General features: G+C 38.2%; 1 protein-coding gene across 4 annotated transcripts in view; it reads left to right on the top strand.

The window, feature by feature from the left end:
• The window catches only part of LOC105709990 (COP9 signalosome complex subunit 2), a 425,050-nt gene that overhangs the window by 51,717 nt on the left and 354,481 nt on the right, over positions 1-18,852 (top strand). For all 4 annotated transcript variants that reach the window (XM_012442168.2, XM_012442169.2, XM_064365646.1 and 1 more), the window contains one exon: positions 6,793-6,894. In XM_012442168.2, coding sequence (XP_012297591.2) covers positions 6,793-6,894 — 102 coding nt within the window. The remainder of the gene's footprint in view (positions 1-6,792; positions 6,895-18,852) is intronic.

The raw sequence follows: 18,852 nt of genomic DNA, 5'->3' as shown, positions 1-18,852 counted from the left end.
AGTTTAATAGCAAGAAAACAAATAACCTGATTTAAAAAGGAAAAAAGTAAATTAATACAGTCATTTTGGAAAATAGTATGAAGTTTCCACAAAAAAATTAAAAGTAGAATCACCATATGATCCACTAGTCCCATTTCTATACTGTAGTTATATCCAAAGGAGTTAAAATTGCTATGTTGAAAAGATATTTGCACTTTTATGTTCATTTTAGCATTAATCACAATAGCCAAGATATGAAAGCAACCTGAATGTCCATCAATGGATGAATGGATAAAGAAGACATTATATATATACATATATGTGTGTGTATGTGTATACACACATACACACACATATATATATACATATATTTTTAATAGAATACTATATAGTCTTTAAAAAGAAAGGATATTCTGTAATTTCCAAAAACATAGGTGGAACTGGAGGACATTTTGCTAACTGAAATAAGCCAAACACAGAAAGTCAAATACTGTATGATCTCACATGTGGAATCTAAAAAAGTCAATCTTGTAGAAACAGAGAGCAGAAAGGTGGTTACCAGAGGCTAAGGGTGGGGAGAAATGGGGAAAAGTGAGATGATCAAAAGGTACAAAGTTTCACTTACACCAGAGAAATAAGTTTTAGTGATCTATTATACTGCATGGTGACCACAGTAAATAATGTTCTAAATTTAATAAAATAGGCCAGGCGCGGTGGCTCACGCCTGTAATCCCAGCACTTTGGGAGGCCGAGGCGGGTGGATCACGAGGTCAAGAGATCGAGACCATCCTGGTCAACATGGTGAAACCCCGTCTCTACTAATACAAAAAATTAGCTGGGCATGGTGGCGCGTGCCTGTAATCCCAGCTACTCAGAAGGCTGAGGCAGGAGAATTGCCTGAACCCAGGAGGCGGAGGTTGCAGTGAGCCGAGATCGCGCCATTGCACTCCAGCCTGGGTAATGAGCGAAACTCCATCTCAAAAAAATAAAAATAAATAAAAAATAAAATAATTTGATAAAATTTTTTAAATGTGCAAAGGCTCTAAACAAACACTTCTCAAAAGAAGACATACAAATGGCCAACAGTATGTGAAAAAATACTCAACATCGCTAATCATTAGGGGAATACAAACCAAAACCACAATGAGATACGATCTCACATACTAGTTTGATATGTGAGATGTTATCTAACATGGCTGTTATCCAAAAGGTGAAAGATAACAGGTATTGGTGAGGATATGGAGAAAAGATAACAGGTATTGGTGAGGATATGGAGAAAAGGAAACAGGTATTGGTGAGGATATGGAGAAAAGTTGGAAATGTGAATTACTACAGCTAATATGGAAAACAGTATGGATTTCTCAAAAACTAAAAACAGAACTACCACATGCTCCAGAAATCCCACTTCTGGGTATACATCCACAGGAATTGAAATCAGTATGTCAAATAGATATCTCTATGTCCACATTCATTGCAATACAATAGCTAAGATAGGAAATCAACTTAAGTGTCCATCATAGAAATCAACCTAAGTGTAGTATGTCAACGAATGAATGGATAATGTGGTGTACAATAGAATATTCTTGGGCTTTTAAAAAGGAAACTCTAATATTTGTGACAACCTGAATGAACCTGGAGGACAATTTGCTGAGTGGAATTAGCCAGGTTTGTACAGACAAATATGATCTCACTTACTTGGGGAATCTAAAAAAGTTGAACTCACAGATGTAGAGAGAAGAGCAATAGTTACAGAGACTTGGCTGGAAGCTAGGAATGGGGAGATGTTAAAAGGGTAAAGAGTTTCAGTGAGACAGGAGGAATAACTTTTTTTTTTTTCCTTTGAGACGGAGTCTTGCTCTATTGCCAGGCTGGAGTTCAATGGCACCTTCTTGGCTCACTGCAACCTCTGCCTCCAAGATTCAAGCAATTCTCCTGCGTCAGCCTCCCAAGTAGCTGGGACTACAGGTGTGTGCCACCACTCCCAGCTAATTTTTTTTCTTTTTGGTAGAGATGGGTTTTACCATGTTGGCTAGGATGGTCTCCATCTCTTGACCTCTTGATCTGCCCAACTTGGCCTCACAAAGTGCTGGGATTACAGGCATGAGCCACCGCGCCCAGCTGGAGGAATTCATTGAGATTCATTGAACAGCATAGTCACTATATTTAACAGTACCATATTGTGTGCTTCAAAATTCCTAAGAATGTAAATTTTAAATGTCTCTCCTTAACAAATTATAAGTAACTGAGAGGATGGATACATTGTGTACATATATCAAAATGACACATTGTACTCTGTAAATAAATGCAATTCTGATTTATAAATAAAATACAATGAAATATTAAAAATCAAAGAAAGCTCTCAAATCAACCACATGGTCTTATACATTAAGAAACTGGAAACAGAACAAAAGCTAAAATAGACAAATGGGATCTAAAAAGCTTCAGCACAGCAGAAGCAAACAACTTATAAGCTTTTGCACAGCAAAATACACAATCATTAGCATGAACTGGCAACCAATAGAATGGGAAAAAATATTTGAAAGCTACCCATCTGAAAAAGGGCTAATATCCAGAATCTACAAAGAACTAAAGCAAATTGACAAGAAAAAACCCCATCAAAAACTGGGCAAAGGATGTGACCAGACACTTTACTAAAGAAGACATTTATGTGGCCAAAAAACATATGAAAAAATGCTCATTATCACCGGTCATTAGAGAAATGCAAATTAAACCACACTGAGATACCATCTCACACCAATTAAAATGGCAATCATTAAAAAATCTGGAGACAACAGATGCTGGAGGGGATGTGGAGAAATAGGAACACTTTTACACTGTTGGTGGGAGTGTAAATTAGTTCAACCATTGTGGAAGATGGTGTGGCAATTCCTCAAGGATCTAGAGATAGAAATACCATTTGACCCAGCAATCCCATTACTGGGTATATATGCAAAGGATTATAAATTGTTTATTATAAAGATACATGCATACGTATGCTCATTGTGGCACTGTTTACAATAGCGAAGACTTGGAACCAGCCCAAGTGCCCATCGAGGATAGACTGGATAAAGAAAATGTGGCACATATACACCATGGAATACTATGCAGCCATAAAAAAGGATGAGTTCATGTCCTTTTCAGGGACATGGATGAATCTGGAAACCATCATTCTCAGCAAACTGGCACAAGAACAGAAAACGAAACACTACCTGTTCTTACTCATAAGTGGGTGTTGAATAGTGAGAACACATGGACACAGGGAGGGGAACATCACATACTGGGGTTTTTTGGGGGATGGGGGCTAGGGGTGCAATAGCAGGGGGTGGGGAAGTTGAGAAGGGTAACAGGAGAAATACCTAATGTAGGTGATGGGGGGATGGAGGTAGCAAAACATGGCATGTGTATACCTATATAACAATACTGCAAGATTTGCCCATGTTTTCAAGAACTTCACATAGAGTAAAAAAAGAAAAAGAAACTGGAAAAAGAACAAATTAAATCCTAAGTTAGCAGAAGGAAGGAAATAATAAATATTGCAGCAGAGAGAAATGAAATAAAGAATAGAAAAACCTGAACGGGCAAAAACTGGAAGCATTCCCTTTGAAATCTGGCACTAGACAAGGATGCCCTCTCTCACTGCTCCTGTTCAATATAGTATTGTAAGTTCTAGCCAGGGCAATCAGGCTAGAGAAAGAAATAAAGGGTATTCAAATAGGAAGAGAGGAGGTCAAATTGCCTCTGTTCACAGATGACATGATTATATATTTAGAAGAGCCCATCATCTCAGCCCAAAATCTCCTGAAACTGATAAGCAACTTGAGCGAAGTCTCAGGATACAAAATCAGTGTGCAGAAATCACAAGCATTTCTATACACCAATAACAGACAAACAGCCAAATCAAAATTGTGAACTCCCATTCACAATTGCTATCAAGAGAATAAAATACCTAGGAATACAACTAACAAAAGATGTAAAGGACCTCTTCAAGGAGAACTACAAACCACTGCTCAGTGAAGTGAGAGAGGACACAAACAGATGGAAAAAAACATCCCATGCTCATGGTTGGGAAGAATCAACATCATGAAAATGGCCATACTGCCCAGAGTAATTTATAGATTCAATGCTATCCCCATCAGGCTACCAATGACCTTCTTCACAGAACTGGAAAAAAACACTTCAAACTTCATATAGAACCAAAAGAGAGCCTGCATAGCCAAAACAATCCTAAGCAAAAATAACAAAGCGGGAGGCATCACACTGCCTGACTTCAAACTATACTACAAGGCCGCAGTAATCCAAACAGCATTATACTGGTACCAAAACAGAGACATAGACAAATGGAACAGAACAGAGGCCTCAGAAGCAACACCACACCTCTACAATCATCTTATCTTTGACAAACCTGAGAAAAGCAGTGGGGAAAGGATTCCCTGTTTAATAAATGGTGTTAGGAAAACTGGCTAGCCATGTGCAGAAAGCAGAAACTGAATCCCTTACTGATACCTTACACTGAAATTAACTCCAGATGGATTAAAGATCTAAATACAAGACCTAACTGCATAAAAATCCTAGAAGAAGACCTAGGCAAAACCATTCAGGACATAGGCATAGGCAAGGACTTCATGGCCAAAACACCAAAAGCACTGGCAGCAAAAGCCAAAATAGACAAATGGGATCTAATTAAACTCCAGAGCTTCTGTACAGCAAAGGAAAGAATCATTAGAGTGAACTGGCAACCAACAGAATGGGAAAAAATTTTTGCAATCTATCCATCTGACACAGGGCTAATATCCAGAATCTACAAAGAACTAAAACAGATTTACAAGAAAAAAGCAAACCCATTCAAAAATGGGCAAAGGATATGAACAGACACTTTACAAAAGAAGACATCAATGAGGCCAACAAACATACGAAAAAATGCTCATCATCACTGGTCATTAGAGAAATGCAAATCAAACCACATTGAGATACCATCTCACACCACTTAGAATGGTGATCATTAAAAAATCTGGAGACAACAGATGCTGAAGAGGATATGGAGAAATAGGAACACCTTTACCCTGTTGGTGGGAGTGTAAATTATTTCAACCATTGTGGAAGACAGTGTGGTGATTCCTCAAGGACCTAGAAATAGAAATACCATTTGACCCAGCAATTCCATTGCTGGGTATATACCCAAAGAATTATAAATTGTTCTATTATAAAGACACATGCATACGTATGTTCATTGCAGCACTGTTTACAATAGCAAAGACCTGAAACCAACCCAAATGCCCATTGATGATAGACTGGACAGGGAAAATGTGGCACATATGCACCATGGAATACTATGCAGCCATAAAAAACGATGAGTTCGTGTCCCTCATGGGGACATGGATAAACCTGGAAGTCATCATTCTCAGCAAACTGACACAAGAACAGAAAACCAAACACTGTATGTTATCACTCATAGGCAAGTGTTAACAATTAGAACACGTGGACACAGGGAGGGGAGCATCACACATAGTGTTGGGGGGTAGGGGAGGGACAACAGGGGTGGGCAGAGTGGGGAAGGATAATGAGGGGAGAAATGCCAGATATAGATGATGGGGGATGAAGGCAGCAAACCACCTTGCCATGTATGTACCTATGCAACAATCCTGCATGATCTGTATATGTATCCCAGAACCTAAATTACAATAAAAAAAAAGAAGTGTGCAAGTGTGCCCCAAGGAAATGCTGTAATGAAGAAGCTTGCTTTATAAATGTGCATGAGGTAAACCCCTTTGCAAATCAGAGATCCATTTTGTAAAGAAATAAATTGCTTTATGATAAATAATAATAATAAATAAATAAATCTAGTTCTGGCTCTGAGAAGAACAAAAATGGACAAACCTTTAGCTAGAATGACTATTAAAAAACAGTGAAGACTATACTAAAATTTTAAATGAAATTGGGGAAAATATTATCAATTTTATGGAAGTAAAAAGGATTATAAGAGAGTGTTATTAACAGATGTATGCCAGCAAGTTGGAATAATGTTATTGAAATGGGCAAATTCTTGGAAACATACAATCTAACAAGACGTAATAAGAAAGAAATAGAAAATATAAATGGGAGATTGAATCAGTAATCAAAAACCTCCTATCAAAGAAAAGCCCTGTAACAGAGGGCTTCACTGTTGAAGGCTACCAGCACGTAAAAATAAACACCAGTCCTTCTGAAACTCTTCCAAAAAGTTGAAAAGGAGGAAATATGTTGTAACTCAACCTATGAGTTAGAAGGTATTGCTCTGAAACTAAAACCCAAAAAAGACACTACAATAAAAACAAAACAGAAACTACCAATATCTTTTATGATGAGTATCGACATAAAAATCCTCAATAAAATACTAGCAAATCAAAGTCAACAGCATATTAAAAGGATTATACACCATAACCAGTGGGATTTATTCCTGGAATGCAAGGATAATCAACTCATAAAATGTTTTCATGCTTTTCATTGCCAGGTACTCTGCTAAGGCCTTGAAATACAAAGTTACAAAAATATGATCTCTGTCCTTATTTAATTTTACTACACTCCTTTAAGATAAATATATATTATCTACATTTGGCAGATGAGAAACCTGGCACTTAATTAACTTGCCCAGGATAATACAGCTAATGTATAACAACCAGTATTAAAATTTGGGTCTACATTATGCCAAAAGCCACCCATGCTGATACTCCTATACCAACTGATGTGCTCATAAGAATAAATAAAGTTGCTGACATCATGTAAACAAATTCCAGTTTTAAATTGTAATATTGACTTTAATTTCATACTTTTTTAAAGCCTGACAGAGAAAACCAAGATTGTTTATTTGACAGAATTTCAGAAAGTTATGTGACACTTTTCATGAGCATACCTCTAAGTCGAAAGGATGCATTCTTTCAGGTAAGCATTGAAATTTATAGTTATGCTAATTATTTGTAAAGTGAATGAAATAGAAACAATAGTTATTTTATTTAAACCCATATAAGAATATATTTTGTTATGTTTGAAAGCGAAGTTGTCTGGTGTAAAGCTTTAGTAATATTTTTAAAGTTAAGCTCTTATTAAGCCCCCCAAAATACTGTATTCTCTTGCATCGAGGTCTTACATAATCTCCTTAGTGACTATAGGTACTTTGCTTGCATATTAATAATTTGAAACCTATTGACTTATTCTATGTATGTTTTTGTCTTTTTTCTGTTTACCTACAAAATTATTTATGATTTTTATTTTACTTTATAATCTCGATCCATTTAAGAGAACTTTATAAATTTATGTTATGCCTAAGGACTATGCACCTGTTACGGTAAAGTATAGTACATAAAATTATGAATCAAATGCTTGCCATGCTTTTCTGTTGTACTAACTGATGGATAGGATGGATTTGAATAAGTGTGAAATGAAGATGGTATGAATCTCATTAGGTAATTTTAGGTTTAACATTTAGCATTTCAAAACACAAGCCATATTCAAATACTTTGTTTCATTAGCAATTTGTAAATCAGAAATCATAGTAAATATTTTGGAGTTTGTAAATGTTTTCATGAGTAAGCCATACCTCAAATAAAAAGTTGTATATTTCACGATGAAAATATAAACAAGCCTAAGTTCACACATTTGCCAAATATTTATATTTAATCTTGACCTATCTTGCTTACTCACAAACACATTTGTAAAGTGTGATAAAAAGAAACTACTAGTAGTAGACTGGGAATAAGTAGACTTGGCTTCATGTCCAGAATCTGCTTCTGATTACCTGGGTGATCTCAGCAAGCCACTCAACCTCTCAGGCTGACAACTGGGTTGTCTATCAAATGAAGACGTTGATCAGATCTTTATTCTTTTAAGACAGTGATTCTTAAATAGTTATGAAACAGTGATGTTCTGACAGGTTGACTAGGATTTTCTCTGCTAATATTGAAATTTTTTTTCTTACTTGCAGAAAAAAGTTAATGATTAGGCATGTTGCAATTAAATTGTCTAAAGAGCACAAAAACAGCTGTTTCTGCTACCCATGTTTTTTCATTTAGCCTATTCTTTTATGGCTTTTATATTAACTATTTACTGAGAGTGCATAGTCCACCTACATGATTTTATGAAATCAAGCATGCTTTAATACAGGGCCTTTAAGAAAAGGATAAGAGGCTTTTAGATATGGACAAAGAGTAAAATGATGACATTGTATATCCCCACTTCTCTAGTTTCTGTTTCTCCTTCTATGATCCAAATGTTCTCACCTATGATGGATATAATGGATGTGTCTTTTGATAGATCTTATACAAACAAACCATAATTTGACTTTCTCTGGGTTTTGATATTCAGTAACTTTTTCTAACAGAAAATTAGAAGTTATTTAATTAATTCTCAAAGCCTCATTTGAGAACAGACAAGATGTACTTAATGATTAGACTCCTTGGCTTGTGCTAAGTCTTCCTTTAAAACCCCCTGTGACAAACCTGACAAAAGCTATGGGGAAAGGATTCCCTATTTAATAAATGGTGTTGGGAAAACTGGCTAGCTGTATGCAGAAAGCTGAAACTGGATCCCTTCCTTACACTTTATACAAAAATTAACTCCAAATGGATTAAAGATTTAAACATAAGACCTAAAACCATAAAAACCCTAGAAGAAAACCTGGGTAATAACATTCAGGACATAGGCCTGGGCAATGACTTCATAACTAAAACACAAAAGCAATGGCAACAAAAGTCATAGACAAATGTGATCTAATAGTAAACTAAAGAGCTTCTGCACAGCAAAAGAAACTGTCATTAGAGTGAACCGGCAACCAATGGAATCGGAAAAAATTTTTGAAAGCTACCCATCTGACAAAGGGCTAATATCCAGAATCTACAAAGAACTTAAACAAATTTACAAGAAAAAACCCCATCAAAAAGTGGACAAAGGATATGAACAGACACTTCTCAAAAGAAGATATTTATGCAGCCAATAAACATGAAAAAACGCTCATCTTCACTGGGCATCAGAGAAATGCAAACCAAAACCATATTGAGATACCATCTCATGCCACTTAGAATGATAATCATTAAAAAATCAGAAGACAACAGATGCTGGAGAGGATGGGAAGAAATAGGAAGGCTTTTACACTGTTGGTGGGAGTGTGAATTAGTTCAACCATGGTGGAAGACAGTGTGATGATTCCTCAAGGATCTACAACTACAAGTACCATTTGACCTAGCTATTCCATTACTGGGTATATACCCGAAAGATTATAAATCATTCTATTATGAAGACACATGCACACATATGTTTATTGTGGCACTGTTTACACAGCCCCTTCAGTACTCATACCCACTGTTCTGCCAGCCATGTAGTGGCCTGGGAACCAGCTACCTACCCTACTTACACTGTTCCAACTCTACTGGCACCTGATCACTTCCCCAGGGCCTGAAGTCAGGCTGACCTAACCTGCCACAACCACCAGAACCAAAACCCACTTACGTGGGCCCAAAGGTGGAGCCCCCCCATACACCATTTACAAGCAGCATCAGTACTGTCACACTGGCAAAGAGGTGAGCCATAAAACTGTCTGTATCCAGTTCAGAGATGAAATTATGCCCTGAAAAACAGGCATTTATTGTGGCTCTCAACCTCATTGTAGTCCGGAGATAGACTAGAATATGAATCTAAACTAGGAGTCATAAGCCCTGGAACAGTTGTGTAATAGGAAAACAAATCAAGTTCTTGCCTATGTAGGACAGGAAGCTGGTGCAGTCACCTCATCTCCCTGCAAAGTCTTCAGTGCACTTCACAAGAAACTCCTACCATTAACCCTCATTAGGGCAGGTGCCTGTGTTTGCCATTTGGGTATTTGTGAGAAAGCAAGGGGCTTCACAACTGTGTCCCTCCAACCCCACAGAACAGGAAGCTTAGGGTACCAGGTACTCCAATGTCCAGTCCTTCACTTGAAACAACAGAGAGCAAAGCATGAACAAAGATCAGGTACATACCTATCTGCTTGTGTTGCAACTGGCTCTCACCTGACGGCACCGTCAATTCAGCTTGCACAGCTCAATATAAAACCAGTCCACAGAAGTGCATAAGGTAATAGAAGCAAAGCCAAAATACCATAAGGCAATAGAAGAAAAGCCAAAAGACCTACCCATTCCTCTCCAGATGAGCAGGAACCAGAATAAGAATTCTGATACCATAAAATATCTGAACTCCACATCAGTTCTGGGTGGGAAGCTGCCTGGCTTCACTCCTCTTTGTTCTTTCTGCTGCTTCCTTGGTGAATCTTCATGGGATCTCCTTGGCAATCCATTTGTAGAAAGAACCGGTATTTACTTACCACTTTGTTTCATCTCCATGAGAGCAGTGTACACTAGCTGCTTCCTGTCTGTCATCTTAAACTCCCCTATACGTGACTTTCTAAAAGAGGATAGCAATAGTAAAGTTAAATAATTACAAAGCCTTAATTGTTAATTTTATTCTTTATATGAATTAAGTATTTTCCCCAAAACGTTGTCAGGCTGACTGGATTTTCAACTCTTACTTGTTTATGTCCCTCAATTAAAGGTAGAAGGAAGTAATAAAATGGCCAAAACCAAGTTATAAGAAAAAAATACATGTGTATTTCATAAAGTAAATAATAGTTTCTAAGGTAGCTGACTATATGCAGCCAGGAGGAATATCTGCTACCAGGAGACTGGGATGGGAAGACTGGTGCACTCTGAATATATCATCTGAGGGAAGGCATTGAGAGTGGATGGAGGAAGAACACACATGCTAGGATGGAGGGGGAAGAAGATGGGTACACTGCATGGGGCTGTCATGCACAGGGGCTTCTTCCTGGCCTGAATGACTCCTGGGGAAGAGGTGAGATGAGCAGGCAAGGAGCAACCCACTCTCACCATGAACCTCTGGAATCATGGCAGCAGAGGACCCATGACCCCCATGGACACTTGAGCTAGCAGGGATAGCTGGTTGGAGATGTGTTGGGGCAGGACTCTAGCCTGTGCAGAAGGCAGAGGGTTTAGTGTAGGAGTGTCTGTGATGGAGTACAGTTAGGAATGCCCATACCTGAAGGCTTCCCTCACTACCCTAGGAGACTTTCATTTTAGGGGAACTGTCAGACCTTAACAGAGCAGGGTATCCTTTCCTAGGAGATGGGCCAGTCTGACCTGAGTGACCCCTGTCTGCCGGTCTCTTCTTGGGACCAGCCTATCCAGTGATGACTGCTTGCAGTATGGCATTGGATGCCCAAATGGGCTTCCTCCCGGGGGCCTGCATTAAAACTCCTGCAGTGGCAAACAGTGCCTGTCCATTGAGAGTTCCAGCTGGCCCCTGTCTAATGAAGTGCTTTGGCTGGCAGCACACATCAGAGTGTTGTGGCCTGTGGCCCAGGAACACTTTAGCCCACCAGGACAGCAGATTTCTAACCTCAAGGGGCCAGGATACCAGCTCTCCAGAATTAGAGCACACTGCCCAGGAGTGCTGAGCTGAGCTGTAGCTCTCTAATTTTTTACAGAAACAAAGTCAGTAAACTGAACCCACCTTATACCACAGTTAAACCCCTGACGAAATCAAATAAAAGAAGAAAGCATCCAAAGAAAGCAACTTTAAAGACTGAAGAAACATCAGCTCACAAACATGAGGAAGAACAAGTGCAAGAACTCTGAGAACTCAGAAAGATAGACTTTTTACCTCCAAACAACTGTACTAGTTCCCCAGCAATGGTTCTTAATCAGGATGAAATGGTTCCCAGGTCACTGGCCAAACTCAAAGACCAGGTCAAATCTGCATGTATCAGTAATAACCTAATTCTAGATAGAGAATTTAGAATATGGATTAAAAAGAATTCATTGAAACTCAATCCAAGGATTCTAAGGAATACAATAAAATGATAAGGTAGTAAAAGATAAAATGGCCATTTTAAAAAAGAAGAAGCACTGATACAGCTGAAAAACTCACTTTGAGAATTTCCGAATACACTTTAAGTATTAACGCAGAATAGGCCAAGCTGAGGAAAGACTATCACAGCTCAAATACTGATTCTCCAAAATCCACCATTCAAACAAATATAAAGAAAAACAGTGAAGAAGAATGAAGAACACCTTCCATAAATATGGGATTATGTAAAGAGACCAAATATATGACTCATTGGCATCCCTGAAAGAGGGAAAGAAACCAAGCAGCATGGAAAACATTTCAGGATATTGTGTATGAAAAATTACCCAACCTCGCTAGAAAAGCCAACATTCAAATTCAGGAAATGTGAAAAAGAACTGCAAAATACTATACAAGAAGACCATTTCCAAGACACATAGTCATCAGATTCTCCACAGTTGACATGAAAGAAAAAACTTTAATGGCATAGAGAAAAGAGGCAGTCACCTACAAAGGGAACCTCATCAATTTGCTAGCAGACCTTTCAGCAAAAGCTTTACAACCCAGAAGAGATTTGTTGCGGGGAGGGGTAGCTATATTCAGCATTCTTAATAGAATTTCCAACCAAGAATTAATATTCAGCCTAACTAAACTTGATAAGTGAAGGAAAAATAAGATCCTTTTCAGACAAACAAATGTTATAGGCGTTGACTACCAACAAACCTGCTTTATAAGAGGTCCTGAAGAAAGTGCAATATATGGAAAGGAAAGATTTTTATTGGCCACTACATAGACCAGTGACATTATAAAGCAATCACATAAAGAAGTCTGCATAATAACCTAAAAACATGATGACTAGATTAAATCTGCATATATCAATAATAACCTTGAATGTAAATGCCTCAATTAAAAGGAACAAAGTGGCAAGTTGAATAAAGAAGACTCAACTGCATGCTGTCTTCAAGAGACCAATCTCCCATGCAGTGATACCCATAGGCTCAAAGTAAAGGGATGGAGAAAAATCTACCTAGCAAACAGAAGAAATCAGAAGTTACTATTCTAATTTAAGACAAAACAAGCAGAGGCAGAGCAAAATGGCAGAATAGAAGCCTCACTGATTGTCCCCCCACAAGGACACCAAGTTAACAACTATCTACACAGAGAAAACACCTTCATAAAAACCAGAAATCAGGCGAGTACTCATAGTGCCTGGTTTTAGCTTCATGTTACTGAAAGAGGCACTGAAGAGACAGGAAACACCATCTGGAATCACCAACACTATCCCTCCCCAATCTGCAGCACTGGCAGTGTAGTGCAGAGAGCATTTCTGGGTGCTGGGGAAGGGAGAACACAACATTGTGAGGCAGTTAACTCAGTGTTGTCCTGTTAGAACAGAAAGGAAAACCAAACCAAACTCAGCTGATAGCAGCCCACAGAGGGAGCATTTAAAACAGCCCTGTACAGAGGAGAATCGTGGATCCCAGTGGTCAGAACTTGAGAACCTGCAAACCTTGCCACAGAGGGCTACAAATTCTGTGTCTCCAAGTAAATCTGAAAGGCACTCTAGGCCATAAGGACTGCAACTCTTAAGCAAGACCTATTACTGAACTATGTCCAGAGATGGTGGACTGAAGTGTGCTTGTACATATTGAAACCCCATTAGGGTTAGCCAAGGGAGTACTGACATCACCTCTCTCATAACCCTAGGCTGCACAGCTCACAGCTCCAAAAGAGGCCCCTTCCTTCTGCTAGAGGAAAGGAGTGGGAAGAGTGGGGAGGACTTTGACTTGCATTTTGGATACCATCTCAGCCCCAGCAGGATAGGGCACTAGACAGAGGTGAGGCCCTCATTCCAGGGCATAGCTTTCAGATGACATTTCTAGCACACCCTGGGCAAAAAGGGAACATACTGCCTTGAAAGAACAGGCCCAATCCTGGCAGCATTATTACCTGCTAACTGAAGAGCCCTTGGGCCCTGAATAACTAGCAGCAATACTCAGGTACTACATTGAGGGCTCTGGGTGAGACTCTGAGACTTGCTCACTTCAGGTATCAGCATGGCCACAGGTGGGAAGAGCAGCAGGTGGGCTCTTGGGGTCCCTGATTCCAGGACTTAATTCTTGGGCAGCATTTCTGGACCTGCCCTGGCCAGAGAGGAGCCCACTTCCCTGAAGGTTGTGTCCCAGACCAGGCGGCATTCAACAAAAGCTGATTTAAGAGCCTGTGACCCTTAAGGGAACATTGACTGATAGTCTGGCAATATTCCTTATGGCATGGTGTGGCAGTGGCTACAGGGTGAGATGACTCTACCTTTTGAAAGGGTAGGGAAGAATGGGAAGGACTGCATCTTGTGGTTTGAGTGCCAACTCCAAGGGTTTTTTTCTGTAGTCCCTGGCTCTCAGACAGCACACCTGGACCCACCTACCAGGGACCTGGGGAACCTGACCACCCTGAAGGGAAGGACACAGGCCTGGCTGACTTTGCCACATACTGATTGTAGAGCCCCAGGGCCTTGAGCAAACATATACAGTAGTCAGGGAGTGATTACTCTATGCCTTCAGTGAGACCCAGCACTGTTCTGGCTTCAGGTCTGACCCAGTGTAGTCATAACGGTGAGAGCCAAAGGAGTGCTTGTGTCACTCCACCTACATCTTTAGGTGTCAGAACAGAAAGAGAGATTCTGTATGGGAGAAAGTAAGGGAGGGAAACAAAAGTCTCTGCCTGGTAATTCAGAGAATCACCTCCACGAGTCTGCAAGAACCACAGTGTTACTGAGCTTGGGGTGTCCCTAAAAGTAGATGCAGCTTAGATCACGAAACCCAAGTTCTTTCAAATATCTGGAAAGCCTTCCCAAGTAGGACAGCTACAAATAAGCCCAGACAGTGAATATTACAATAAATACCTAACTCTTTAATGCCCAGGCACCAAAGTACATCAACTGGCATCAACACATCCAAAAAATTATGACTTCACCAATGAACTAAGTAAGGCACCAAGGACCAGTCCTGGAGAAACAGAGATATGTGACCTTTCATACAAGATTTAAAAATAGCTGTGTTGAGGAAACTCAAATTTAAGATAACACAGAGAAGGAATCAGAATTATATCAGATTGATTTAACAAAGAGAAATAAAAAGAAGCAGAAATTCTGGAACTGAAATGCAAGTGGCATACTGCAAATGCATCAGAGTCCTTTAATAGCAGAATGGATGAAGCAGAAGAAAGAATTAGTGAGCTTGAAGATAGGCTATTTGAAAACACACAGGAGAAAAAAAAATAAAATAAAAAACAATGAAGCATGCCTATAAGATCTAGAAAATAGCCTCAAAAGGGCAAATCTGAGTTATTGGCTTTAAAGAGGAGGTAGAGAAAGAGATGGGGTAGAAAGGTTATAGAAAGGGATAGTAGACAATTTCCCAAACCTAGAGAAAAATATCCATATCCAAATACAAGAAGGTTATAGAACACTAAGCAGGTTTAACCTGAAGATTATTTAAGATGTTTAATAATCATACTCCCAAAGGTCAAGTATAAAGAAAGGATCCTGAAAGTGGCAAGATAAAAGAAACAAACAACATACAATAATGCCCCAGTACATCTGACAGCAGGCTTTTCAGTGGAAACCTTATAGGCCAGAAAAGAATTGAATGACATATTTAACGGGCTGAAGGAATGAAAAATTTTACCCTAAAGTAGTATATCTGGCAAAAACATCCTTCAAACAGGAAAGAGAGATAAAGACATTCCTACACAAAAGCTGAGGGATTTCTTCAATACCAGACCTGTCCTATAATAAATGCTATAGTGAGTACTTCAATCAGAAAGAAAGAAACATTAGTGAGCAATAAATAATCAATTGAGGCCGGGCACGGTGGCTCACGCCTGTAATCCCAGCACTTTGGGAGGCCGAGGCGGGTGGATCATGAGGTCAAGAGATCGAGACCATCTTGGTTAACATGGTGAAACCCCGTCTCTACTAAAAATACAAAAAATTAGCTGGGCATGGTGGTGCGTGCCTGTAATCCCAGCTACTCAGAAGGCTGAGGCAGGAGAATTGCCTGAACCCAGGAGGCGGAGGTTGCAGTGAGCCGAGATCACGCCATTGCACTCCAGCCTGCGTAACAAGAGCGAAACTCCGTCTCAAAAAAATATATAAATAAATAAATAAAAATAATCAATTGAATTTACAAAACTCACTGGTAATAGTAAGTGCATAGAAAAACACAGAATATTAAAACACTATAACTATTATGTGTAAACTACTCTTATAAGTAGAAATACTTAATAAAGGAGGAACCATTCAAAAATTATAATTTCAACAACTTACATAGTACAGTAAGATATAAATAGAAACAACAAAAAGTTAAAAATTGGGGGGACAAATTTAAAACATTGAGTTTTTATTAGTTTTTCTTTTATGCAAATAGTGTTATATTGTTATCAGGTTAAAATATGGGTCTTAAATTTGCAAGCCTCATTGTAACCTCAAACCAAAAAAAATAAGCAAAAAATACAAAAAAAAAAAAAACCACAAAAAATACAAAGCAAGAAACTAAAGTATGTCATCAGAGAAAAATCATGTTCACTACAGGAAGACAGGAAGCAAAGAAAGAAGGAAGAGAAGACCACAGAACAACCAGAAAATAGATAACAAAATCACAGAAGTAAGCCCGTACTTATCAGTAATAATATTGAGTTGTAAGTGGACTAATCTTTCTACCCAAAAGATGTAGACTGGCTGAATGGATGTAAAACAAGACTCATTGTTCTGTTGCCAACAAAAAACACACTTCACCTATAAAGATACACATAGACTAAAAATAAAGATATGAAGAAAGACGTTCTATGCCAATGGAAACCAGAAAAAGAGGAGTTGCTATACTTACATCAGATAAAATATACTTAAATACAGAAACTGTAAGAAGAAACAAAGAAGGCTATTATATAATAATAAAGGGGTCAATTCAGCAAGAGGATATAACAATTTAAAATATATATGCAAATCAATAACAAGAAGAAATTTGAAAACTAAACACATGGAAATTAAACAGTATGCTCCTAATGACCAGTGGGTCAATGAAGAAATTAAGAATTTGAAAAATTATCTTTAAACAAATGATAATGGAAACACACTATACCAAGAGAGTGAAAAAACATCCTTCAAACATGAAAGAGAGATAAAGACATTCCCACACAAAAGTAAGAGGCATATTTATAGCTGTAAGTGACTACATCAGAAAAGAACAACTTCAAAGAAACAATCTAACAATGTGTCTTAAAGAATTATAAAAGCAAGAGCAAACCAGACCCAAAATTAGTAGAAGGAAAGAAATAATAAAGATCAGAGCAGAAATAAATGAAATTGAAATTGAAAAAAAAAAAACCACACACACACAATAAAAAAAGATCAATAGACTGGGTGCTGTGGCTCATGCCTGTAATCCCAACGCTTTGGGAGGCTGAGGCAGGTGGATCATAAAGTCAGATCCAGACCTCCTGGCCAACATGGTGAAAACCCATCTCTATTAAAATACAAAAAATTAGCTGGGCGTGGTGGCTTGTGCCTGTAGTCCCAGCTACTCAGGAGGCTGAGGCAGGGGAATCGCTTGAACCTGGGAGGTGGAGGTTGCAGTGAGCCAAGATTGCACCACTGCACTTCAGCCTGGCAACAGAGCAAGACTCTACCTCAAAAAAAAAAAAAAAAAAAAAAAAACCAGTAAAACAATTCTGAAAAGTTTTTTAAAAATTGACAAATCATTAGCCAGACTAAGTAAAAGAGAGAGAAGATACAAACAAAATCAGAAATGAAAAAGGAGACATTGCAACTGACAGTGCAGAAAGTCAAAGTATTATTGGTCTCTACCATGAGCAAGTGTATGCCAATAAATTAGAAAATCTAGAAGAAATGGACAAATTTCTAAATATATACCACCTCCCAAGATTAAACCAGGAAGAAATTCAATTCCTGAACAGACCCAGTAATGAGATCAAAGCCATAATGAAAAGGATCCCAGTAAAGAAAAGCCCAGGACTTGCTGGCTTCACTGCTGAATTCTACAAACATTCAAAGAAGAACTAATACTAATTCTACTCAAACTATTTTAAAAAATAGAGGAGGAGGGAATACTCCCAAACTCACTCTACAAGGCATTGTTATTTGGATATCAAAACTAGACAAAGGCACATCAAGAAAAGAAAAGAAAATTACAGATCAGAATCATTGATGAATATTGATGCAAAAATCCTCAACAAGATACTGCAAACCAAATTCAAAAATACATTAGAAGTATCATTCATCATTACCAAGTGGCATTTATTCCTGAAGTGGTTCAACATATGCAAATCACTCAATGTGATACATCATATTAACAGAATGAAGGATAAAAAATATATGATCATTTCAATTGATGCTGGAAAAAGTATTTGATAAAATGACTTATCCCTTCATGATAAAAATTATCAAAAAATTGGTGATATAAGGAATATACTTCAGCATAGTAAAAAGCATATATGACAGATTCAGAGCTTGTATCAGACTGAATGGGGAAAAACCAAAAGTTTTTCCTCTAAGATCTGAAACATGACAAGGATACACACTGTCACCAGTTATTCATCATAGTACTGGAATTCCATGTGCTGATGAATAGAATGTATATTCTGAAGTTGTTGGGTAGAATATTCTATAAATATCTGTTAAGTCCATTTGTTCTAGGGCATAATTGAAGTCCATTATTTCTTTGTTGACTTTCCATTTTGATGACCTGTTTGGTGCTTTCAGTGGAGTGTTGAAGTCCTCCACTATTATTTTGTTGCTATATATCTAATTTCTTGTGCCTAGTAATAATTGTTTTACAAATTTGTGAGTTTCCATGTTAAATGCCTATAAATTTAGGATTGTGACATTTTCCTGTTGGACTGATTGCTTTATCATTATATAAATGTCCCTCTTTGTCTTTTTTAACTGCTGTTGCTTTAAAGTCTGTTAGGTCTGATATAAGAATAGGTACTCCT

Source organism: Aotus nancymaae, unplaced genomic scaffold (assembly GCF_030222135.1).
Source record: "Aotus nancymaae isolate 86718 unplaced genomic scaffold, 86718_ANA_hifiasm-v0.15.2.pri h1tg000062l, whole genome shotgun sequence".
In the NCBI taxonomy this organism is placed as follows: Eukaryota; Metazoa; Chordata; class Mammalia; order Primates; family Aotidae; genus Aotus; species Aotus nancymaae.
This window is presented reverse-complemented; position numbering and strand designations above follow the sequence as displayed.